This window comes from Phodopus roborovskii, unplaced genomic scaffold (assembly GCF_943737965.1).
Source record: "Phodopus roborovskii unplaced genomic scaffold, PHOROB, whole genome shotgun sequence".
Lineage (NCBI taxonomy): Eukaryota > Metazoa > Chordata > Mammalia > Rodentia > Cricetidae > Phodopus > Phodopus roborovskii.
The window spans coordinates 4,929,654-4,956,895 of NW_026126638.1; the positions used below are offsets into that span (position 1 = coordinate 4,929,654).

At 40.4% G+C, this 27,242-nt stretch overlaps 1 protein-coding gene across 2 annotated transcripts; it reads right to left on the reverse strand.

The window, feature by feature from the left end:
- Nucleotides 1–4,214: 4,214 nt before the first annotated feature.
- On the reverse strand, nucleotides 4,215–26,859 carry Clec1a (C-type lectin domain family 1 member A). Of its 2 annotated transcripts, none has more exons than XM_051173165.1 (6): nucleotides 26,587–26,859; nucleotides 13,869–13,967; nucleotides 12,515–12,691; nucleotides 8,969–9,120; nucleotides 6,820–6,938; nucleotides 4,215–5,412 (listed from the first exon to the last, which is right to left on the reverse strand). In XM_051173165.1, exons 1-6 carry the CDS (start codon nucleotides 26,696–26,698, stop codon nucleotides 5,253–5,255), a joined length of 819 nt encoding a protein of 272 aa, XP_051029122.1. In that variant the 5' UTR covers nucleotides 26,699–26,859; the 3' UTR covers nucleotides 4,215–5,252. The 2 variants fall into 2 exon arrangements, with proteins under 2 accessions (XP_051029122.1, XP_051029123.1); XM_051173166.1 differs by having other exon boundaries at nucleotides 5,262–5,412; nucleotides 6,820–6,886.
- Between the last annotated feature and the right edge of the window lie 383 nt (nucleotides 26,860–27,242).

The following is a 27,242-nucleotide window of genomic DNA, read 5'->3' on the forward strand; positions in this document are numbered from 1 at the left end:
CAAGGGCTGTGTGTGCACAATTCACAGTGCATACACTTCTTGACACATCCACGGGCCTCCCCTCAGGCCCACAGGTTGGAAGTGCTCCCTCTCTGGCCAGAGTGTGAATAGCTGCAGGATAGACCTGGCCATCTGCAGTTTGCCAAGGAGTATTACTTTCCACAGGCTGTTCCAGCTATGGGTGCAGTCACAACTGGACCCTGTCTTAAGCCATGAGGTAGTGGTTCCCTTCAGTAGCGGGTGTGTCCTCAGAGTAAAGTGCCCAGAGTGCTGGACTGCCATCAGGACAGTCTGGTCAGTTGTTTGTAAAGAGGCTGCTTGGCTGATAGCTTGAATCATTCACAGGCATTAAGAGCCTGTTTACAATAAAGACTTAATGAAACCCAATATATTACAATTCTAATAGCACTTAACCATGCCTATAAAAAATTAACATTTAACAAAGTTTAACTCATGCCTTAGAGATGTAGAGTCATTGACTCCATCTGATCTGTCTCAGAAGGGATGAAGGCTTCTTTATATGTAGAGTTGGACTGTGCTTTTCAGGCTGCAGAGTTCTATTGGGAAAGGAACCCTTAGAACATCAGTGTCAGCATATCCTGCATTATAGGCGGGACCATCCATCTCACCACTCACCAATCAAATAGTCTGCAAGGCCAAGATTAACAACCTAGTGGTTTCAACTGCTGGTCTTCGTGTCTCAACTTCCCCACTACAAAAATCACAGTATGATTCACTTCAAAATACTGCTTAAACAAACTAGGCTCCCTGAACGTGGGTGTCACTTGGACAGTCTATGGGGCTGCTGGCAGTGGAACCAGTATTTATCCCTACTGCATGAACTGGCTTTTTGGAACCCATTCCCTATGGAGGGAGACTTTCTCAGCCTAGATACACGGGAGAGGGCCTTGGTCCTGCCCAAAATGATGTAACAGACTTTGATGATCCCACATGGGAGGCCTCACCCTCGCTGATGAGTGGGTGGGGGTAGGTGGGATGGGGAGATTATGGGGGGAGTTGGAAGACTGGAGGGAGGGGGTACTTGGTGGGATTGGTATGTAAAATAAGGTTGTTTTTAATAGTAAAAAGTTAATAAAAATATTGCTTAAAATGCAACCCTAATGTTATATACAAACTAAAGAAAATGATGTTTTATGTAGGAAAGTTGGAAGGAAAATACTTGCCATCTAATCTACAGGAAGGAAAGATTTTATTATTGTTGTTATCATATTCCTGTCTGCCATGTGCAATCTCTAAACCTTAATGCACAGTAAGCTCTCAATAAATAGCTGCTAAATTCAATGTGATCGAATTTAGTCTTCCATTCTGACAAGAAGATGCTGAGAGGTACAAGATTTCATCCTTTCCTTCTTATTAAAGTGACATAACTTAGATAAATAATTTTTTTAAAAACCTGATTTACCAAGGCAGCAGAAATTATTAAATTGAAACTAAGCATTCTTTAGCCTGAAGTTCATTTCTTAGTGGCTACGCTCCTGTAGCAAGAAGATGATTATGTCTTTGTCTTGTTTTTGTTTATTTACCTTGACATGACATTTAAAGTCTGCCCCCCCACACACACACAGGGAGGAAATAGAAATTTCTCTAGTCTTCTGCTGACCCTGGGAGAATAAATACCCAGAGACCTTGGAAGTTGTAGGTTGTTTGGTTTTCACAGCTGGCAGCTGGTAGCTAAATATACTAATCTGGAAAACAGAGAAACAATGGTGATTTTTAATAGTAAAGACTGTTTGTCTCTGAGATTCTTCAAAGGCTTGTCATCGAGCTATGTTTAGAAAAAGGATGGGAAGCATTGATGATTCTTCTCAAAAAAAAAAAAAAGTACAAGGAAATCATATGCAAACATCCTCTGGCTGATGTTATCCAGCGTGTATATATACGGTGCTGGATTTACAAGCCAGAGATTTATCTACAGTGCAGCTGTTATAAGAGTCTGCAATACCCCAGGCAGTCATGCTGCACCTACCAGATGCAAGGGTTCGGAAAATTCTCAGTACAGGTTGCTAGTGATCCAGGATCCTTGTCCTTTTTTATGGTAACTAGCCATAAGAGGATCAATTTCATGTCCCAATCCTACCAATGATGAATTAGGTATTTTTAATCCATTTCACCTCCCAAACTTATTAAAAAGAGAAAATGATAATTACTCTGCAATTGGAAACAGGTTCTGCTACATAGTATTGCACACTAAATGCACCAACTAAATACTGAAATAATAATATTGGTACAGTAATAAATCTGTTGTTAGAGTCTAAAGATCTATTCATACAGTCAGTTTTGTGTATCTTAACTCACCCAGTAGTCTTTGTGTGTCTTTGAAAAACTGCACTTGACTTCCAAACATGAAGGCTGGCCCCAGGACAACCACTCAGCTCTTGTACCTAGTCTGTAATCTGTTTGTATTCTCCAAGTAAAAGCTGGAGAATTACCATTACCCTTCTCAAACTTCCTGCTGTCACCAGGCCCCTGACCTGTTTCCTGCTGATAAGTCCTGAGAGTGTTCAATATCCTCAGGAAAAGAAATAGCTCATTGTGTACCCGAGGGACCTCAGTCTATGGGAAAAGCCATGTCTCCTGTTTGACTCTTCCTGCACTTTCTTCACAATTACCTACATAGTAAGAGACTAGAAAACTGTCTTCTCATCCTGAAAAAGCCAGTACATGTGGTTTCCATTTTTGATTTTCAGCAAACCTTATCTCAAAATTAATTTTGATTCTCATGTCTTAAATATTTGAGGAGGTGATATTGTACCATAGCCCCCCCCACACACACACACTTTCTCATTTTTTGGAATGTTTGTTTATGTCGTTATCAGTATTATCAGGTTTGGATACAGAAAGGAGGACTAAGGGCAAGAATGAAGAATAAGATCAAGAAAGGAACTGTAAAAAATAGAATTTTTCTCTTTTCAACTGAAATGACACTTTACTTGTTATCTCAGATTGTAAATGAGAATGCTATTCACCCTCTAGATAGTTAGACTCTTCCAATCAATGGTAGTTAGAGAGACCGATGTCTTCCCTCTGGGAGCCCAGAATGCCAGGAGTAAGAACTTTAATAAGAGCTGTGATCTTTGTTTACAATTAAGTACATTTTCGACTTTCTCTTGCTGACTAGTTCCTTGTGCAGTAGGTTTATACAACAATTGCTTAATGATGACCTTGATCTTTATTTCTTATTTTGTAGGTTATTGTATGAATTGCTTTAACTGAGCAGGGAAAACAGTTACCATTTTGTAAATTATGAGAAATATTTGAGAATATTTTTTCATCTTTAATGACTACAGATGCATTTGTTCCCCATATTTATATAAGAGTCATTAAACTATTTTAAATATGCTCTATATTTCCCTTGCATTTTCTATTGCAACCTACATTATGAGACTAATTTCACACTTCATTTTTAAGTAACATTGTAGAGAAATTTAAAATATTTCCACTGTTTAATCATCTATATGAAGTGATGTGATTTTCTTAATAAATAAATCAAACCAAGAGAGACCTAAACCCCTCACGTTTTAAAATCACAAGTACATTTCTGTTTGCTTGACACAGTAAACTTGCATAGAATTCATTCATTATTGAAAAAATCCCCTAGGTAGTTAGAAGGAAATCTAAAGGAAAACTTAAGCAGTCTGCCAGTAGCGTTTAGATAAGCAACCATTATCAAATTAAGTTCTATGAAAATACAGAATTGTTCTCATCACAAAAGGGCTAACTGAATGTAATTTCACAATGAAGTAGACGTTTCCTAGATTTTGCTGTTGAAAACTAAGTGTGTGAAGTCTGATACTGGTACTGTCAAACCCGTAATGCTGGTTCATCTATAACCAGTGAAGCCAGCTGACACAGTGCTATTCGCAATGACCCCTGGTGTGGCTTTGAATGTCATCATGCAGTGAAACTCATGTCTAGCCAAGAGTCTCTTTCTCCTCCAACGCCTGTTTAGAAATCATGTGGTCTACCACACCTCGGTTACTCAAAACACCAACTTCAATGTCATGATTTTGCCACAATCATTTCACTTTAAGAATATCATAAGTCCATCCTCTTGAAAATGATTTGCTTTGCACGCTTTCTTATCCTCAGATATCCCATAAGTGAAACCATCAGAGTGGCCCCACCAATTGCCAAGGTACAAGCAGTCGAAGCATTCACTGAAATCACAAATCCGTTTCTAAAACAGCATCTGTTTCACATTCTTCACACTTATTATTATTAAATATTCAGTACCTGAAAAGTAGAAACACGGTTCAAACAGGATGGAGGAAGAAATCAAACTACTATCTATGCATGTAAAGGGAATAATTTTCATCTGTACTCCAGTCTCCTTGTTGGAGTATAGAGACAGCAACTCTAACTTAGATCAGAGTTGACATCATCTCTTTCCTAGGAGATCTGATTGATTAGGAGAGAGACACACTTGATGAAATGGAGACTGACATAATGAGAACCATCTCAGTTGAAGAGGTGGCCACAGCATAGCAGGGGAAATCATTGCTGAGAGCCTGGGAAAGGCAAAGTGCAGTTGGTAACAAAATGGATTAGCTGTGTGAACACCACAGCAGGGGGACAGCCACTAGTTCTTTCGAACTGCCTGTTGGGAAAAGGGACTCCTCTTCAATTTTTTCTGTTCTCTGTGTTGCTTTGATCTTCTCCTTTCTTCTTTCTTTTCTCTCTTGTTCTTTCTTTCTGTTTGAGAACTGGTTCTCATACAGCCTACAATGGCTTCCGACTTGCTACGTAGCTGATGTGGCCTCAAACTTTTCATGTCTTGTCTCTACCTTCCAAGTGCTGAGAGACAGAAGGCGCCAGTCCTTGCGTGGACATCACCACGCACAGTTAGTGGCTTCCTATCAGTGCCTCTATTTTCTTATGTGTCTCTCTTTTCCTAGTGTAAGGGAGGCATGGATAAGAGGGTGAAAACAGACACCGAGAAGGGAGACAGCTGAAAGGCTTCTGTAAATCAAGGAGGACGACTATCTTGCTTACCGGGGCTAGTTGGTGGTTCGTGGGTAAGAATCCTTTGACAGGCACATATGTGCAAGAACCCGGAACTCAGTTACGGGTGATGCAGAATCAGAATGAGAAGAACCTCTCAAGCAGCGGTCCCAGCAGCTGCCCCAGTGTTTCTCAAAGCTTTGAATGTCCTTTGCGGTGGCCACACTTGACTCGGCCCCTTTGCTGGCTGGCATTTGAAGCTGACCTGTTGGCCCGCACTGCTCAATGGCTCATGCCACCTGCTGAAGCACCTCGGGTACCACTCTCCCTGCCACCCGCTCACAGGCACACCTTCTCAGCTCTTTGCAGTCCTTTGAGTAAGCCTTTCCATTGAAGATGGTCATACAGTCCCTGTTTCTCAGGTTGGTGGGATCGATTATAATCTCAAACCTTAAAGAAAAAAGAAAACAATTCAATTTAATCAGAGTTTATTTCTTTTTTAAATTATTTTTATTAAAATTGAAAACAATCTCATTTTACGTAATAATCCCGGTTCTCTCTTTCTCCTGTCCTCCCATTCCCCCCACCAGCCTCCCATCCTTCCTCCCCATCCACTCTGCAGGGAAGGTAAGGCCTTCCGTGAGGGATCATCAAAGTCTGTCACATCATTTGGGGCAGGACCTAGGCCCTCCCCCATGTATCTAGGCTGAGAGAGGATCCCTCCATAGGGAATGGGCTCCCAAAGTCCATCAGTGCACTAGAGGTAAATACTGGTTCCACTGTCAGAGGCCTCATAAACTGCTCAAGTGCACCCTCCCCAATTGACACCACATTCAGGGGTCTGCTTCGGTCTGATACTGGTTCCCCAGATGTCAGACTGGGGTCTGTGAGCCCCGCTTGCTCAGGTCAGCTGTTTCTGTGGGCTTCCTCAGCTTTGTCTTGACCCTTTGCTCATTACTGCCCCTTCTCTACAACTGGATTCCAGGAGTTCAGCTCAGTGCTTGGCTGTGAATCTCTGCTTCTGCTTCCATCAGCTACTGGATGAAGGCTCTATGCTGGCATTTAAGGTAGTCATCAATCTCATTATTGGGGAATGGCATTTAAGGTAGCCTCTCCACTATTGCTTAGATTCTTAGTTGAGGTCATCCTTGTGGATCCCTGGAGATTTTCCTAGTGTCAGATTTCTCTCTAAACCTATGGTGGCTCCCTCTATTAAGGTATCTCTTTCCTTGCTCTCCTAGAGTTTATTTCTAAAGTCGTATATTCAGAAACCACAGAAAACATTCCTCAGGTGACAAAGATCATGATCTATATCCCCAGGATGTCTTTGCTGGAGAGATGGGGTCAATGAACTCAATTTTCAGCCACTCAGTCACCATTTCATTCTTAGAAGTAACCTACCACTCAAAACAATAAAAATTATTCTTAAAAAAAAAGCAGAACCACACTCCAAGTTCACTGATAATTTAATGTTAAAGTTCAGCTTACTTAATTAAAATGCAAATGATTACATTACTATGCCTTGTTCTACCACACACAGAGAATGGAATTTGCTCTAACAGAGCTTTAATTGTTCATCCAAAAGACATTATCTCTCCCTCCTTATTACCCTGCTTCTCAGAAAAATGACTCCTAGACACTGCTGAAATCAAGCAGGAAAGCACCTGCTGATATGCGATGACCCTCTCTCTCCCTCTCTCACCCACTTTTCTAAGTCATTTCAACACAGGCACCTCTGGGCATCCCCCTGCCAGCACACTGTGCAGCACAAAATAGGTTGTCCATAATTACTGCTGAACCGCTCTGCTCATCTTGCTTTATGAAATGCCTCTTGCACAGAATGTTCTGAAGGCTTACAGTTCAAAGGAGTACGGTGTCCCATCTGTCCACAGCCAGGCTTTGCCACTGCCATTGCGGGAGAGCCCTGTCCAATAAGAGTAGAAAAACTCAGAGTAGCTCTGAGGCATGGCAAAATCCTGTGAAAGGCACACAAGAAAACGTTTAGCTTTGAGATGCTTCAACCAGGAGTACGGGGACAAATGGGATTAACATAGCTTCGGGAAGAATAACATGGAGACCTCTTAGAAGGCCAGAGAGAGAGAGAGAGAGAGAGAGAGAGAGAGAGAGAGAGAGAGAGAGAGAGAGAGGCAAAGAGACAGAGATACAGAGACAGCATTTTAAAAAAGTGGGTGGTCTGAGACATGGCTCAGTTGGTAGAGTGCTTGCCTAGCTTGCATTGAGCCTTGTGTTCAATCCCTGTATCCAAATATAATTAAATGCTAATTACTTAATTAAACATTAAATGTTATTGCCATTACTCTTGATTGATGAGTTAAAACAGAACAAAAACAAGTGGGAAAAATATTTACGAAATAAGTGAAATTATTTTGGAGATACTTTAGTGTAAAAAGAAGTAAAGGGGATTTAGAAGGGTGACATGAAGCCCACACTAGGAAGAAGGAAAAAATGTAATTTTTCATATATGTATATGTATATCATCCCTACACATATAGCCATACACTAATATATGACAATTTTTCCAATATTCTGATGAAGAGACAAGCATCATGTGTTTATTTCATATTTGAATGCTAGCTCTGAGTTGAAATTGGGATACTCAGAAGGGAAGAAATGAGTAAGCGGCCAAGGGGAGATTTCAAGCAAAAGGAGATAGAAAGCAAGTGATATGAAGGAGAGAAATAGAACAGGAAGGGTTAAATGGGATGCAGGTGGGGATGCCAGGGGAGAGGACAGAATATGAGATGGATAACTAACATTAATGACCTTTGAATATGCCGTGTACTTCTGTAGAATACTATTTTTTAAAATGTTACTTTTGCTTATTCTCTGGAGTATTGGTTAAATGATAATATGTTTGATTAAATGCACCTGCAGTCAGGAGGCTGAGTCAGCAATTAGCTGACAGGAAGTTGTAGGGAGGATCCAGGTGGAGAAGGGTTTGTAAGGATGGGTGAGAAGAAGCAAGAGGACTTCTTGGAGACTCTAAGAGGTGAGTTAGGGGAGCTGCTTGCTATTCAACTTCTCTGCAAAACAGGATTCTACCTCAACCTTTGACTCTTGAGTTCTTTAGTGGGACAAAGATTTCAGTTAAGTTTCCTTGGTAGATTTGAAAGAGTTGGTGCTGGTAGCTGTGGAGATGCTGAAAAGGATAGCTGTCACTTAAAAGACAGCAACCATTAAAATTAAACAGTTAAAAAAGAAAAATAGCAATGTACAAATCTACTACTTTAGTATCTTCCTAAATACATGCATGCCCATACATGAAAGAGTTTAAATGGAGTTTAAACCTATAATGGGGGGTAATGCCTCTGCCAGACACCATAGGCTCTCAAACAAAATGGCAAGTATCAACAAGACTTGGAATGTAGTTTAGTGGTAGATTATTGTCTGCCCTGCATTCATGAGGTCTGAACTCAATCCCCAGCACTGAAAAAAAAATCCTATTTCCAGGTCTGTCACCTTCTTTTAAGCTGTTGGTCAATGAGGTTCCAGAGACATCTAAATGTATGAACTATTGTAACTATACTTGTATTTGCCTTGGCCAACCTTCTGGAAAGTGTGTGTGTTTGTGTGTGTGTGTGTGTGTGTGTGTATGCGCACAGCTTACTATAATTATTTGATGGGATATTTTTTAATTAAAAGCCTTTAAATGTTTACAATGGAAAGGCAGGCCATAATATTATCACTTTTCTTAGATTGTACCAATATTCTTATCTTTCTACCTGATCTCAGGTAAATTATGACATTTTCTACCTGCCTGTTGACTGAAAGGGAGTTGAGCTGTTTCTCATATTTTTGTGTAGTAGGTATTTGGGGAGAACATAGCTTTTATCCATTTCAGGGGTCATTTGAAGTAATTGGAGTATGCCTTGGGCTTCTCTGTGAGCAAGTGAGAAAATCTGTGGGTCAGAAACCTGACTCCTTACAGTGTTCTTGCCTTGTTCTTTTAGGGGAGTCCTTGAAATACCAAGGCTCGGGAACTCACCAGCTCTTCCTGTGTGCTTATCTTCAGCATGGTGGCATTGTCAGTCAGGCAGAAATATTCACATCCCTGCCAGCTTTTACTCTCTTTATAGAAGTGGTAGCATTTGCCACCATGCCACTTCCATTTTTCAGGGCATGGGCTGCATCTGTGTTCTTGGAAGGAAACAAACAACTGTGGTCAGTTATCTTCTACCTGGATCTGCTGTGTTTCCTCTTTTGGAAATACATAGTGTCTGCTCTTCCAAAACTAATATATATCACCTAAGAATTTGAGTGAGCAACCAGGAATGATCTATAGCTGGTGTTGAACATTCAGTGAAAAGTAGAAGTACTGCATCTGGTGATGAATGGCTGAAACTTCTGTACCTATGCTGTACAGAATGTGGACAGAACATTCCATCATGAGGGGTCTCTTGTGACTATGCAATGGTTTGAAATTCCTCCCATAGGCTCATAAGCACTGGGAGCATAGTTTTGAGCTTTGGTGAAGTAATTGGATTCTGAGGGCTTTGATATCATTAATAGACTGATTCCTTGATTGGTGACAAATATGATGGCTTTAGTAGGAGGTGTCGAAAATAGGGGCTAAGCTATAGATTGGTCACTGGGGCATGTTCTCGGGCTGTATCATACATATCACTCTTTATGTAAGCCCTTTTCTCTGCTTCAAGTATGACATGTGTGGTGTAAGCTGCCCTGCAGTGGTTTGAAGAGACAACCTTCATAATGGAAGAACATATGTGTAATCTACCCACATAGAGAAAACATTCAGAATATGTGAGAAACTCAACCCAAAAATAAAACCTCCAAGTAATCCAACAACAAAAAATGGGTAAACAATGCATGAGACATTTCCTCAAAGAAAGACATACAAACAGTAATGAAAAGCTGCCAATTGTGACTAAATCAGCACAAAAATGAAAATCAAAGCCACAATGAATACCACATAATCCTTGTGAATTAGAATGACAATCAATTAAAAACTGAAAAATAACAAATACTTAAAAGAAAGCATAGGAAGGAGAATTCTTATATAATGTATGTGAAAATGTCAATTAGTTACACACTATGGAAACAAATATGGAGATGTCTCAAAAAGTCCAAAGTATGACTAACATGTAATCTGATAACCAGACCATTATGCATTTATCCAAGTGAAATCCAACTATAATATTAAATATATATCTTTACCCCCGTGGTTATTATACTACTATTCATAGTAGTCAAGAAATGGACTAGGCCAAAATGTCCATGAGCTGAAGACTGGATAAGAAAGTAAAGCATATATATGCAATGGGTACTACTCAGCTATTGTGATATAAAGAAATTATGTCTATTTCCATGCAAGTTCATAGACCTAGATAATATTGTGCTAAGTGGAAAGAAACAATCACAGAAAGACAAATACTGTATGTTTTCATTCACTTGTGGGAATGAAAGCAATGATTTCATAGAAGAGATAATCAGGTAGAAAGGAGAGGGACTAAAGTCTGAAACTGTTGTGTGAAACAAGAAATGATAGCATGGAACTAAAGACAGAAAGAGACCTACACCATTACATCTGACTTAGAATTTAACACTACTTAGGTAACTGGAAAAGTAACAGTAAGGGGCTAGAGTGATGGTTCAGTGTTCATAGCACTGGTTGCTCTTTTAGAGAACCCAGGCTCAATTCTCAGCACCCTCACAGTGGCCCAGAACCACCTGTGACTCCAGTTCTAGAGGACCTTTTGACACCCTAAGAGCACCAGGCATGCACCTGGTGCATACACATACATGCAGACAAAATGCTCATGCACATAAAAATAAAACAAATCTAAAACAAATAACTTTTAAAAGTGCTTTTAAAAAGTTTCCCCAGGACCCGGCACACACAGGAATACTATAAGTACAAGCACGTATACATAAGCATGTTTCAGGGGAAATGCATGCTTTCGATCAGCTAGATGAATGCTCGCCATAAAAATGCATGGCTTTCAGATGTTTTGTTCACAGTGTGTAGTGTACTAGTGAAACCATATGGCCATAGAATTCCCAAGCTCACCGTGAGTGCTCCCAGCAAGCTCCTCCTACAAAGTCCCTGTCTATGTAGAAGGCTTCATGTGCCAATCGCAACAACATGGTCAATGTATCAAGAATGTACAGCAAGGCATCTCTCTCGGGCAAGTCAATTATTTTTTTGTTTGTTTGTTTATTTTAAGACAGGGTCTCCGTGTGTAGCCCTGGACATCCTATAACTCACTGAAGACGAGGTAGGTCTTGAACTCACAGAGATCTTTGTGCCTCTGCCTCCTGACTACTGGGATTAAAGGTGTGTGCCACCACTGCCTGGTTGAGACAGTCAGTTTTATGGCACATGGAAACCCTATAATCCAAAAATATGTGGTCACTTTCTGTTGTTTATTTTCACTAGGTTTTGAGCACATAGGATATTAGTCAATCTATATCTGTGAGCCAGACTATTTTTCTTGCATATTGAACTCCTCACAGAGCATTCATTCCTATCAACTTGCATTTAAACTGGGTATGACTTATTTGCATAATTTTGTAAGAGCTACATGAGAATTCCAGTATCCATTGTTTTCAGAGGTACCTCGATTAACTTTTTCATAATGTAGAATCCTAAAAAAAAAAAAGAAAAAGAAAAAAGTCCACTGGGCTGGCAGAGAAGCAGAAGAGAGAGAATTACGGTAAATGAGGTCACTAGTCCTGTGGAAAGTAACCGCTTAAAGAAGTGCACCTTGAGACACTGTGTACCAGGAAAAATCATTCACTCATTTTGTGCTTAAGGGGAAGTGGTGTGGGGAGGGATGGTGATGAAACTGTGGTATTTTAGAGTTTCTAAAAGAGAAACCAACGAGGACTGCAAAATGTAGGTTGCCGCCTCTGCTTGTGCAGTGGAGAGGGCAGAGGAGGGGGCTGACTTGGATACAACGTACTAGGAGGAAACCTTCAAGAAGGGAGAAGAGTAAGACAGAGTGGGTCGCGGGGTGGGTGGGGCACTGGGGTGATGTTTGCAGTTGTCATCAGTGATGATCTTGGTTTGGCCATTACAGTCCTTTTCATTACCTTTGTTGTTTTGTAAGATTCATATTTTTGAACAGACAAACAAGGCATCGTGAACTAAAACAACCATGATTTACTTCAAGGTCTCTGAATTTTGAAACTAACCCCTGCATGAGTCTTTTAAAAAAAATGAAAATTAAAGTTAGAACATCCCCAACACTTTCATTGTGTTGGGTTTGCGTCTGCCGACATGATTAAGGCACATCCCTGTATTAGTTGCTGACAGTGTTGTTTAGGTCATTCTAAGTTAACTATTTTTCCTGTTTGAATGGCTGAAATTTGAAGAATCCCTTCCTGTATGGGGACACAGGTGTGTATAAGCAGTTATAACCCAATGTCTGATCATGATTAGGTAGCTCAAACTGTTTGCTGCCGTGGCAGGAAAAGTACTTCTAAAAGTACATGGTTATAGTTACCCAGAAGGATAATTCAAGTCCAGATAGAACAATTTGCATGGTCTGAGAGTCAGGATCTTGCTCACCTCCACTTTTATTGTAAAGTTCGCGACACAGTTTGACAGCTACATGCTGCAGAGTGTCTGTGAGTCTCCTGTTCTGGCTCTGGAGGGACTGCAGTTGTCGGGACAAGTTTCCCAGTCTTTCCTCCTGTTCAGCGATGTTCTCTTGCTGGGTATTGGAGAGCTGGTAGAACTGAAAAACTAAGTCGTGTGATCAAGTCAGACTGGACAGCTCATTTACCTGTATCTGTTTTCTACACATGGGGGAGGCAATAAAGTATATAATTTAATGTCTTAGTGCTGAGAGCTCACGTTGCTATTTCCAAGGGCGTAGTTAATTGCATCATCTCAGGCAAATTTGTACATCCACCTCTGTTGGAAAACTGTAAATCTACTCATCTATTGACTACTTATTATATTGAATAATGGAAGACTGGCACCATCCATTATTCACTCCATTATTAAAATGGTCATACCTGATTTCCATATTTTTGTACATTTGTAGTTAGGGTCTGTGAGGACAAGTGAAGTCTTTAGTGCCACTCAACTAAAAAAAAAAAAATTCAACACAAGTTTGAACTTCAGTTTTCTAAATCTAGAGGAATCTGTCATGAGTCACATGAGTCACTTTACTTTCCGAAGAAAAAAGGCGATTGCAACATAGTGTTGTATCGGAGTGATGGAAATTTGGGAGTAGAGAGAGAAGTAATAGGACTTTTTAAATTCTTAAATTTAAGTTTGTAAATTTAACTTTTGCTTCAGAGAAACTCAGTATATGACCCCCTGATCTGCTTCCCTGTATAGCTTTTGCCTGGGTCACCTTCAGCAGTTCAAGAAGGGGCTGTACATTCTTACCGAGTAGATCGAGAACACACCATTGCTGCTTTTAAATGTTTTATACATGCAATCTTCCTTGTTTGACCCTCCCTTTTTGTAAAAATAATAATAATAACGGTATCATTTCCCAGCCTTTTTGATAAATACAGTGACTTAGCATGCTTCTCTGCTCCTTGTGCAAATGGTGGATGTGTACAGAAACCCTAACCCTGCACCAGTCCACTGTAACACCTGTAATCACAGCAGATACCAGGACTTGCACCAGTGGAGCAGGGGAGAGAGAAACGGTGCAGACTCTCTACAGTGGTGATTTATGTACTCACATGTAAATGGATACAATGCTTGTCTAACAGGATGTTTCCTTCTAACTGGAAAATGCTTGCTGGATTTCAACACACCAATTCCTAGTCGTTTAAACAGTTGCCTTCAGAAAGAGGACATGGCTCCAGAGTTAGGGTTTTAAGACACTCATAGCAAGAGTTTCTCCTCCTGGACAGACCAAGGGATTAGGGACCTCCTGCAGGGTCAAGCACAGACTTACACACAAGGCCCAGGGCGGCCAGGCCGATGAGAAGCACCACACACAAGGTCAGCAGGGTCAGGGCCACGGGACGCCAAACTGAAGAGGGAGTCTCATTCTCTGCAGGGAACAAAAAGAAACTAAAGGTGGCCTTTTCTTTCTCTTGGATTAAAGACACAGAGGTTGGGGGACCTTCTACATGCCAATTGAAGGCAGTCAGGACTTTACCCTCTGTCCTCAGATTCATGGCCACAAAACCCACTTAAGCCTTATTTTTATATCTAGGTCTTTCATAAGCCCAACCCCTCTGATGTCTCCCAGAGGCCACCACACAGAGTCACATTATGCATTACAATGACATTTAAATGGTTGTTTTTAGAACCTTGTGCTTGTCAAAATTCTGACTGTGGAGACCAGTTGTGGAGAGGCATACCTTTCTTTAATTCAAGCACTCAGAAGGCAGAGGTAGGAAGATCTCTGAGTTAGAGGCCAGCTTCATCTACATAGCAAAAGGTAGGCCTGCCAGGGTTATATTGTGAGACCCTGTTTCAAAACAAGCAAACAAACAAACATAGAAAAAAAGGAAGGAAGGAAGGAAGGAAGGAAGGAAGGAAGGACGATGCGTGTGTGAGTGTAAAAAACTCTTACATATGTCTAACATGAGACTGGGCATAATGGTAGACACCTATAATCCCAGCATCGTAGGGACAGAGAGGGGTCTCAGGAGTTCAAAGTCATCTTTAACTGCATTAGAGTTAGAGATTAACTGGTATTAACAAAAACTCAAAACCTAAGAACCCCAAACCTTACCAAGGAGCAACTTTTTACTTCATCAGGAAATCTATGCAATTAATTTGTTCTTAATTTTGCAAAATATGCCCTGACTCCAGTGTTCCACCTATGTATCTTTAGGAAAATAAAATAAACATTCATCACCAGAAATGATGGTTTATTATTTCTTGGGGGGGATTCTTATATGAGAGTCCTAACTTGTAAGAATGTTACATAGTCATTTACTGGATTTATATCTTCCCCAAACTAAATTATAAAGGACCATGACCATCATCTCTCAAATGTAAGTATTGTAAAGTTCACATAAGTTAAACAATAAATGAAAACAGAGAAAGGAACACTAGGAACAGCATCCTCTTAACTTTTTTTCCCAGTAAAGTAGCCACAGTGCCACAAGGAAACCTGTCACCAGGTGAAATCATCTATTTGGGTTATGACCAAAGGCAGCTGACAGATTTGAATTCTCCTCCAGTGCAGATAACATCTGCGGTTTGTGACTAGAACAGAACAAAAGCAGAGTGGAACCAGAAAACTCTATACTCCCCATGTTCTATTTAATTAAAAATTCAAGTCAGGTTCTAAAACAGAAAAAAAAAACATATACAAATTCACTTCTGACTCACTGGAGGCCCACCAGCTACACCGGTCAGGGAATTAGGCAAGCCATCTTCATTTTCCAACCTGTCCTCAAATTATAACCCCCAGCTCTGTAGCAGATCACTGACTGGCCCCTCCTTCCCTGGTCTCAATGTATTAACCCACATGCATTGATAGTGTAAGACTTAATACCTCGCACTTGCCAGTAGACAAGACATTCAGACAAAACTAAACAACCAAAAAATGATGATGATAAATGATGTCATAAACAAAATGGACTTAACAGCTGTTTTCAGAACAGTGCACCCAAACACACACACACACACACACACACACACACACACACACACGTTGAAGACCCAGATATAAATTGACACACCTGTGGACATGTGATTTTATAAAGTCAGAAATACACACTGGAAAAAAAAAAGACAGCATCTTTAACAAATGGTGCTAGTCAAACTGGACAGCTACATGTAGAAGAATCCAAATGGATCCATACTTATCACTTTGCACAAAAATCTACTCCACTCCAACCAGGTCAAAGAACTCAACATAAGGCTGGATACACTAAATCTGATAGAAGAAAAAGTAAGAAATAGTCTTGAACTCATTGGCACAAGGAAAGACTTACTTAACACAACACCATTAGTACAGGCACTAAGATCAGGCACTAAGATATTTAGGATCTCACAAAACTGAAAGCTACAATCCATATAACCAAAGAAGTTGGGTATGAACTAAGGAGCTAGATGGGAGGAATGAATCTCCCTAGGAAAGAGAAATGGAATAAATAGGTATAGACAAGGTGGGGGGCCTGGAAAAGAATGGTCAAATGGGGATGGTGTGGGAAGAGGGGGCAGAGGCGAGAATACAGGGAGGGACAGTTAAAAATAAGTGCCATTTGAGGGGTCACATGGAAACTTAATATAATAGAAACTTCCTAAAGTATATATACACATGAAAGCAATCTAAATGAAATCACCACATAATGGGGCCATGGAGCCCCATTGGACATCTCTAGTCACCAAATGAAGCTTCCCGTACCAGGAATGGATCTTATCTGGTAAAGTTATTGGCCCTGTGAATGTCCCCCAAACAACCCAGGCTATTGCTAAGAATATTGGTTATTCTCTGCAACTGATGGTAAGGCCCTATTGCTGAAGACAATGCCTACACAACTCTGCTGAACACAGAAAATTTGAATGAAAAGGCCAACCTAAAGCCTTCACCCCTACTGACTAGTGTCCATGGTACTGGAATGTGTTCTTCAGTGTAACAAAGGACAAAGGTAAACACCAATAGCCCGGTTAAAAACCCTTTGATCTACAATGATGAATCTACAAGATTCACTGGTGCAATTATGGCCCAGAGCTGTGATAGTAACCAACCAATATCTGACTGGCTTTAAAGCCCACTTCATAAGTTAGAACCCCAACAATGCTCAGATGGCTAAGAACCTGAGACTAGATAGGTCAGAGATCGAGGGCAAAGCTAAATACTACTTTTCTGCTAAAGGGACACACAATAAAATGACTCCTAATGACATCCTGCTATACTCATAGATCTGTGCCTTGCTCAGCCATCATCAGAGAATCTTCTTCCTGCAACAGACAGGAACAAATACAGAGATCCACAGCGCAGAGAATGAGAGATCTTGGAAGAGTCAGTTCTAAATGGGATGCCTCCATCAAATCCCTCCTCCAGGGTTCAGGGAACCTTACAGGAGAGGAGGCAGAAAGAGCGTAAGAGCCTGAGGGGATGGAGGACACCAAGGAAATAAGGAATTCTAAACACTGCTGGACCAATGCACATATGAACTCCCAGACTGTGGCTGCGTGCACAGGGCCTGTATGGGTCTGCACCCAATGGGATTCCAGCACTGAGCTGACAAGTGGATACATATCCCCCATGCTTAACTCTCAGTGGCCATGTCAGAGGAGCTACAGTCAGCAATGGAACCTGTGGAATATAACCCACCAGATAGCAAAGCTGTGATGGGTGCATCCTAGAGAGGCAAAGCCCTGGGATGATTGTTTCCAGAGTGCCCCTTGCTTCTGTTAGGCCTCCTCCTGCTTGCTGATGTCACACTCCTGCTGTGTTTAATACAGTAATTCCTTTCATTACGTTGTGAAAGGATCCCCTGTATCTCATATAGTGTGATATTTCCATGGGAAAATCCCACTCTTCACTGAGCAATTTGCAATAATCATAATGAGGATGATTTTTATAAGAGCAATGATGCTTAGTCCAGTCAATGATTTAATTGAACTTTCTGAGTCAGCCTAAAAGATAAAGATGGCTAAGACAGTGGAGATGATTAGGAAAATGGTTTAGGTTATTCTTGTAATTGCTCCAATAAAAGATACAAATATGGCAAAAATAGACTGGCAGCCACCTTCCCCTTTGTTAGATGTAAGATTTTTCAGATGATGGAAAATAAGGACATTTCATGCATTATAGACCAATGAATTCTGCCTGTTGATCAAAGGCTAATGATCAAAGAAACCAATTACATCCCTACACCCAAGATTAGGCCTGAGTTCCCTGGTCATGTAGTTTACAGAATTAATAATAGGTTTAGATGTGCACCTTGAGAAAACAAAGTTGTGAAAGGAAATTAAAAGACCTTATTATCTGTAAAGAAAAATAATTGGCTAGCTAGAACACTTATTTAAAGTATTTGTAGGGTAGAAATAGGATAGGAATCTGCTACATTGAAACTGCAAACAGCTGCCTGCCAAAACAAAAAAGGAACTTGTTGAAATATATTTGTTTTGCTTAAAACTTTATTAATCAATTATTAAAGAATCCTTGCTTTGGGGTGAAGATGTTATGATTTAAAAATTAACTCAAAGAGAAGTGTTTATTTCTGGGCTTTTAAGAAAAAGATAACGTGATCATAATATAATTTCTTCCTATTTAAAAATTTTAATTTGTTTTGGAAAGTATGTAACTTGTAGTTGTGATATAATCTTTTCTTGCATAGAAATCCTTGTCTTGGGAGGCATAAAAGTGTTAAGAGCTGAAGAAAAAATAAAATAAAATGAAGACTCAAGCTTTACCCTCAGATAAACTGTGTGTGTGTGTGTGCCTAGAGTGTGTGTCTGTCCAGCAGTTCTCTGACTCCTCATTTCCTCTCCAGTTTCTCTGACCTGTTGGGAGCTGCTTCTCTCAGTACTTAACCCAGAAGTTGTCTCCAATTGATAATCATTTGCAAATGAAAAGTTAGTTTTCTACAGTGGAATCTCATTGGGAAAGCAAACCACTCTTAAGATCAGGCCCCATGCTCAGAAGTAGTTGCCAACACAAAGTGAACTTAATGGCTACTTTGGGAGTTCATTGTCTCATAATGTTTAGTTACAGCATTTATTTTGTTTATTATAATTATAACTACATTATAATTATTAACTACTATTACTTAGTTTACAGGTTCTTTGCATATACATTACAGCTTTCCAGCTCTGTGTTTTTATGTGATTCCTGTGTCTGTGAATATATGTTGTCTATGGATGTTTCTTGTACTTTTTCTTTGGATTCTATTCTCACATTTGGTATTTCCTATTCCAATTTGTTTGTTTCTGGTTTTTCTTGTTTTATTTTATTTTACCATTATTATTTAGATGCATGTTTGTTTTCTGAGAGACAGAGAGGGTGTGGATTCATATGGGAGGGTAGAGAGAAAGGCTCTCAGAGGAGTTGGAGGAGAGACAATTGTAATCAGTATAAGAAAGATCTATTTTCTTCTTTCTTTCTTTCTTTCTTTTTTTTTTTTTTTTTTTTTTTTTTTTTTGAGACAAAGTTTCCTTGTAACAGCCCTAGCTGTCCTGGAACTTGCTTTGCAGGCAATGCTGACTTCAAACTCAAAAAGATCTGCCTGCCTCTGCCTCTGCTTCTGCCTCTGCCTCTCAAGTGCCACCATACCCTGTCAAATCTATTTTCAATAAAATCAAAATAGAAAGAAAGAATAACTTCCTTCCCGAGTTGTCATCGAGGCATCGTATATATTTTAGGCACATGGTGTGAGCTATCCACTGTTGCCAAAGTAGATCAATAAAGACAGTGTGGAGACAGAAAATATGATTCCTGTCCTCCTGAATTTATATGGAATAAGGAAAATAAATCAAAACTCAAACAGGAGATACATGGGTTATTCTATTTTGTATTTTAAAATGTAACTTATGTTTCTTAACAACCATCTCAATAGATAGTTCACATTCTATTTAGAAGAAATTTAAAGGGCTTTTTGTAGATTATAGCAATTTCATTATGCTCCACCTGATTTAATGACTTGCAGTAGCTTTATTGCAATTGAGACAAAAATCCCAGAATACACTCTTTCTTGTCATACCCTGCCCTGCTCTTCCTTTCTCAAGTGACCTGCTGCCCCTCCGATGCTCCACTCACAGAACCCTTCTGTGCGTCCTTGCGGCCCTCAGACTGAACTCTCCCTCATTTCCCCGTGTTCAATCTGCCCGTGTCTGCAACCAAATCCCCATGATGGAAGATGGAATGGCAATAAACTTTCCAGTTCCACTTTTTTTTTCTGGATGTTGTTTTCCCTTCTGGCTGTTTTGCTTCTTGCTGTGAGTCTAAAGTTTCTGAACTCTGGCCCAAATTTTCCAAGCTGTGGCAAAACTTCTCTCTAGGGACCACTTCCTTCTTAAAAAAGAATTTTTTTTTTCCACAAGAATCAGCTGCCTGGGAGGTGCTTAATTTGGGTTTGCCTTTCTTGTAGTTTGGGGTTTTAGAGAAGAATCCCTATGCTCTCTTGTGAGGCATGTTTAGAAAGAGATGTGGATGGGCCAAACACTGATATACACATCACCCACCAGGAATGCAGAGATACAGAGAAGAGAATGCAACCTTCCTGTGTCCCTTGACACTGCTATGCTATAAAAACCTGGAGTGCCATTGTCGAGTTTTGACAAACCCCTTTGTTGTTCCATGAAACTTGGCAGATGAAGAGTATTGTCATACATGATTAGTTATTCTTCACCGGGCAGCAGAGGAAACCTCCACACTCCCACAAACGGAGAAGAGAGCACACCGGAAATGAAACAGACTTCACTACATGAAGCCCACAAGCAGAGCCCTGAAGGACAAGGGATCTTGAAAGCAGGGAAAGAAGCAGAACTTAACTTCAGCAGTTTCTACAAGGCCGTGCTGGGTACTTGTGGCAGAGCTGGGTGAGCTCATCGTGCTTAGTCCTGTACGTTGAGCATTCCTGGTTAAATAGGAATCCCAGGGGAAACGGGTCAGCATGTCTGCTGAGGTGCACAATGTTGCAAAGACTGCTTTCTGAGCCGTTCACACTATTGTACTCTTGATGGATTTCAAGGGTGGATGGAGCATTTCTAGCCCTATCTGGCTGCTGGCTATATTTTTTAAGTTTAAATGTTGTCATTTCTGGAACCTCTTTTTATTTTATTTAGTTATTGTTGTCACCCACTTTACACAGTGACCACTTCATGGGAATCTATGAGGTTGAAGGCCCTTTTGTGTGTGTGTTAAATAACAACAGAGAGGCAATTAGTCTTATAGATCTATTTTCGTCCTCTCTGCATATAAATGGTGCTACCCTTCCTATACTTTACAAAGGCAAACATAGGGCCTACCTGGGTATTCAAGCCATAAGGATGACTGAAGAGTCCCGGATAGGAAGCAAGCCTAAGAATTTACATCTAAGAACAAATAGCAATTCCAGAATATCAAAGAGGTTCTATTCTGTAGTGAAATGCATTACGTTCTTAAGTAAACTATGAGTGAGTCCATTTTATAACCTAATGAAGTTATTTGGTTAACAAAATACAGTTTAAATATAAAATTATTAAGCCAGGCATGGTGGCATATGCTTCTCTTCTCAATCGTAGGAAATTGGGGCGAGAGGATTGTTGTAGTTTGTGGCCTACAGAGGCTAGGTGGAGAGCTCAGTGGCAGCTTGGGAGACACAGCAAAACCCTGCCTCAATAAACAAGCAAATAAACAAAAACTATTAATGGTGGCTGCCAAAAAATTTAAATTGCCAAGATAAACGTCTTAGATGAATCGCCTCATCTATTTTCAGGAACACTCTCTAGAAGGGATTATTATTCTGTTTTGCAGGGTTGCTCTAGGGATGTTTGCTATCCCACAGAGAAACACACAATAATAGTGCAGGCTTTGTATATATTGTTGTATTTCATTGGAAGGCTTCCCAGTTATTCAAGTGTATAATTGCACTAAATCCTTATTTAGATAAGAAAATGGTTGTCCAGGAGGTTCCTCCCACCCCAAGTGTGTGCAGAGAACAATGATGGTGCCTGAGGTACAAACCACTGAACACTGCCAACCATAACTGTCCTTCCAACTTCATACATTAATATTTAACCTTGTATGGAAATTCAATTTGGAATTACATAAAGACCCCAGTGTCTGAGGGTTTGTGACTTCTCATTTCTACATTATAAACTATCACAGCTAGGATTATAAGTCATACTTCTCCATTCTTCCAAAAAGATTTACTTTGTAAAATACGAATATAATCATACCTTGTTTTTCTTTACAGAAAAAAAGTGCTTTCCACCAAATCATTTTTAAATAAAATACATTAGCAATGGCTCCAGACTACTGGTTCTGTTTTTAAACCTCTATTCCTTCCCCTAAATTCTCTGCATCCATTTCTTCCTCTGAGGACTTCCCATTTTCAGCTGTAACCCTTTGTAACAAGTTTTGTCATGATTCTCAAAGCCAATTTATGCTGGTCTAAATCCTAATCCAAAATTAGTACCAATAGTTTTCTTCCAAATTCTTATTTACCTGACATTTTGTACCAGGCTAGTTGTTTCTTTCTAATGTCACCTCCATACTGTCATCCATAGAGTAGAAAACCAATGCTCTAACTGGGAAAACTCACAGCTTCTTTTAGGATGCACAAAGCAAAGAGTCTTTCTGTGGTCTCCAATGTGTCTTCAACAACACTAAGGTCACTACTTTTCTTTTAACTGTTGATTTTGATTATTCTGTAGTTTCAATTGCCTCAAAAATTAAAAAAAAAAATTCCCCAGTGGCTACTATGGTGTTTAATATTTAGTGGGTATGCCTAAAAGATGTATGAGATCATGCAAATGTGATTGTGTCTTGCTGCTTCAATGCAGATATGTTAAAATGAAACTAAAAAGCCAGAAAATGTGTGACAATATTGCAATAATAAGGGCAGGGCAATGCAGACCTGGTATTGATTTTTTAAATGTGTTTTTCAAAGTATCATTAATAAAAGTGTTTTTTCCTTATCCTTTTGGTAGAATAGCATTCCCACTTCAATAGGAATCTTGGTCCTTCTTCGAGATCATCTCCCTACCCTTGATGTTGTTCAGGTGAATGGCCGGCCATCAATGGCTTCTTTTAAATTTACAGTGTGGCTAGAATCTCTCCCTTAAAAATTAAATTAAATTAAAAATGTCCTCACTCAATCTTGTGGTACCTTGCAATAACATACTATATTTCTTTAAAGAAAAGAAAAATGGGGCAAACCACAGATAGGTCTGCTTCTTCGTCAGCCCATTTCTGACATACTGCTATAGAATAAACCAATAGCCTGACCAGCATGGTGGCACACGGCAGTGACCCCACCTCTTGTGGGGCTGAGACAGGATGAGTTTTTAAGTTCAGAACCATTCTCGGCTACGTGGGGAGTTCCAGCCTTTAAAAATCGACAATTAAGATGATAAATAAGCTTCCATTTTTCTCATTGTTGAGACAATAAGCTGTGTCGTCTCCACTGATCTACGGTGTTTGTTATTGTTAACATTCCAAGATTGCTTGCCATCAGCTTCCCACCTTTTTTTTTTTTTTTTTTTTTTGAGTTTACTCTCCAAATGTTCCAGAAGCTTCTTTCTGCCAGAGTCCTGCTTCCTCCTTCTCTGTTGCTCCTTCCTATTAGCCTCCCATTGAGCCTTCTTGTTCTCCAGACCCTGTGGCTGATACTCCCTGGATTCTCTCCTTTCCAGTCCATTTTGTTTTCTAGATTTCTGGCTATATATCCCCTCCCTTGGTGATCTGATTCACTCATATCAATGTTTAATTTCTATTCATATCACTTAAATGATTTATTCATTTATCGTGCCACTGATTACTACATATATATTTAGCTCAAATTTTTACCCTGAACCCATATTCTTCAAATATATGAGTCTTTAGACAATTCCAGAGGCATTACACTTGCAGACCTTTGGACTCAGGCTGAATCCCTCACCCTATGGTTCTTCCTGTAGTTTCTATTTCAGGTCATGACAACACCTCCCACACCACATCTGACAGTAGACTGACATCTCGTTCCTGTCTCCTCACAGGTAACCCAACCCAAACCTTGAAGCTCCTGTCTTCAGTATCCATCCAATTGCTCTCTCCTCCTCCTTCTAACTCTTCTTCCTCAGTTGAGGATTCTTACCTCTACCTAGAGTACTGGAGGCATTGGCTCTGTGGATTGTGCTCCAGTCCATCCCAGCATAGCTTAGACATACTTCTGAGAATACATTATTTGTCTCTCTGTATCTTTCTTTCCCCTACTGATTTCATTTTAACTACAGAACAGAACTAAAACATTTCAGATGGCCTAAAAGACACTATTTAGCTCTCCAGTCCTGCTCCTCAAGCCACCCCTCAGCTCTGCACCCCAGCCATACTTACTGCACACAGTTCTCTGAATACAGAGGTCCTGAAAGTCTCCCTCATGTTCCTTTCATAATTCTGTCTCTGTTGAGCATCCTCAAGTCTGGACACTCCACTCCTGGTTCTTTATAATATAGAAAATCCTAAAACCAACTCAATGCAATGCCCAATCTCTCCAGATCTTTCTGGGTCTCCTTTAGACCCTTAAATGACCAGGTTTCATGTGTCTCCTGCACATTCTCCAAGAGAGCATGTAATTATATGTGAAGCTGAGTTGAGAACCAGCTTCCCTCACAGCTCATGGCTGAAGATCTATCATACCTGTCACTGTGTGGCAGTCTTTTGCTCATCCTGATCTGAATGTGTGGAATTTGTGTGTATGGTTATTTATTTTATTCTTGATATTCTCTCTTAACAGTTTGGTATTTTAGACAAACCTGGTTTTTATATGATTAACATTAAAATCCCCAAAACACCTGCAGTGAAATGAAACAGTTAAAAAATGCCCTCTCCTATTTTGTCACAGCCTCATATCAAATCTGAAGTTGCCAGAAAACAGAAATAAGATCTCTACTGTTGTTTGTACAGCTAAGGTGTATCAGATATGTTTTCTTAAGAAATATTTGAATATCACAAGATGAAATCGACATAGCACACAGGCAGGCTAAGGAAACCTTTTCCAGATGTTTGACTCTGAGCCACTTCCTTGTAACCTTCTCTCCCACTGTTCCAATTTCTATTTCTTTCAAAGAGGCTGCCAAATGTTGTACCAAGGGCTTCATCTTGCCCCACCTCTGTCTCCACCCATTAATCTTGAGGGACTTACTTGTACACACTGTTCCTTCTTATGCAGGTCATTAGCCCATCTCTAGGCAAAGGTGAAAAACAAAATTGTGCATGGTCCTCTTGAGACCACGGCCCTGTGGACTGATGGCTGCAGGAAGGCCTTTCCATTCCTGCCTGAAGCATCACCCATACCCTGCCTCTTGTAGCCTCGTAGCTCCAAGTCAAGGAAGTTGGAAATCCCAATACCCTTTAAATGGCTCTCTGTGTAGTTTAGTGGGAAAGCAAGCAACCATATCAGTAGGCCTCAGGGAACAATCATTTACAAACAGAAGGTGTATGAAACAGCTTTATAAAGGAAAAGGAGGGACACTGAAAGCTATTTGATAAAAGAGAGAACAGTTTAAAAAAAAATGTGTCCCAATTCACAGACGTGAAGAAACGCTGGATCTGGTCACAAGGCAAAGTAAATAAATGTCTTGAAGACACAGCCAGAGAGTAGGTGCCACTGATGGAGACTGACACAGAAGTGTTAAACAGAACACTCTAGGAATTTGCAAAGGATGGAATGTTGAGAGAAACATTTCTAGAGTATGTACCTTTGTCATTCTTTATACTCTTAGATGCCTTGTAGAGAAGTTGTGTTGCTTCTGTTCCCGGCTAAAGTTAATATGAACAAATGTGCAAAAGGTACTTAAAGTAACCCCAGGCCCAGAATATACATTAATGCCCATATCCCATCATTAATACTTTATAAACAATGAAACAAAAGCCTCAAGACATTAATATTACTTGGTATAAGAACCTGAACATGGCTTGCTATCTATCTGTAATATGGATTGGGGTTTTGCTCTAGAACCAAGTCACATGTCTGCTATAAGACAACCAAGCATCTACTTGTGTGAATTATAAAAATAAGTGGAATGGGAAAGTGCTATTCTATAATAAGGCAAATAATAGTAAAGAAACTAGTACGACACAAGCTAGATCAAATGTCTTCTAAATAAGATACAATCATGTCAATATTCTGAAACCAACAGAGCAAAGGGGCAGACTATGATAGTGCATGCCTATAATCCAGCTACTGGGGAGACAGAGTGAGGAAGGTTGCATGTTTGAGACCAGTCGGTAACTTACTGAGATCTTGTCTCACACTGATTAAAAGGAGTTTCTACACCGTATCTCAGTGCTGTTCTGTTGCTATCATGATGAAGACCCTATGTTCAACCTCAGAACCAAAAGAAAAGGCTTGGGGTCCGGTGAGGGACTAAGAATTTGATGCAAATGAATCTGAGCTCTGTATTTAAGTTAACAAATCACAGAATTTCAGACCTAAGGAGACACATTAGGGAGGCTTTGCTTCCTTCCATTGCCCTTGATATCACAGAGGATAAAGCCAATCCCTGGTGCTAACATGACTTCTCCAAGGTCTTGCAATTTGAGATGCACAAATTCTAACACATACCCGACTTAATTAGCCCACTTGGAAATCTCTCAAAGTCAAGAGTGTAAATGTGAAAACAAAAGGTCATTTTTATTAACCTAGATTTCTAAACCACATCACAGGTGCCAATCCGCACGGACAATGACAGGCCGTGAGAAAGGAAAGGGAAACAGATGTTGCTTTAAGGTATAGACAATCCCATCTTTCCCTGCTATACCTAATCGGAAAATCCATATCCCCCTCCTTGCAAACCAGAGACAGAATGTTAGGGAAACAAACCCCTGTGTGAATTTCCATTTTCAAATGTTACATGCCTGCAGACAAGTTATGGAAAGTGCAGTTACTCCTCAGTGTAAGCCACAGGAAGATTCCCTCCCTTCTCTCTGCCTCGCACATGCCTAGAAAAAGTGCCTCATCTCAAGAATTTCTCCAGGGCTCTGGTCTGTTTGTGATCTAGGAGACAGGAGTAAGTACCTTGGTGCCTGGGCTCTGCACGTCTGGTGACAGTAGAAGCTCCAGAATACAGGCTTACAGTGGTGTCATCCTCATCGAGCATATCCCTCGTGCTGCTGTATTTGGCCTGCATCCTGATTCCTGCAGAGATGCGGGTGAGATGTGCTCAGAGTGCTCCGGGCCCAGTGTCTAACGTCAGATACCTCAGGAAACCAGGCACGGGGAGGCATTCCTAATGGTCTCTCCCTGCAGGCAGCAGGGGAAGCCTCTGACTCCAGTTCCTGCATGGAGAGGCCCAGCCCCCTCCCCTGTGAGCTTGTACTCAGAATGCCAAGTTGGTCTGACTGAGGGGAAATCGCATGTTTTCTGGCTGGGCGGTCCCTGAACAGTTACTACACTATCTGCATTTTTTCAGACCCATGTGTGTATCTGTTTACAAGTCTTTCGATTGCAAGGTGGGGATGACATGCCCACCCACAGCAGCACTCAGGGTCCTCTGACTAAAGCATAATCAGAGCTGGACACAGCTTCTCACCCAGCATGCATTACGGGATGATTACTCACCTGTACCTTTGGGGACTGAGAGGACACTTCCTGTTTCCAAGGGCAGAGTGCAAAGCATCATTCAGGGGAAGTCCGAGCAGCGGGCCCCCTGAGAGAATCCAGTCGATTCGGTT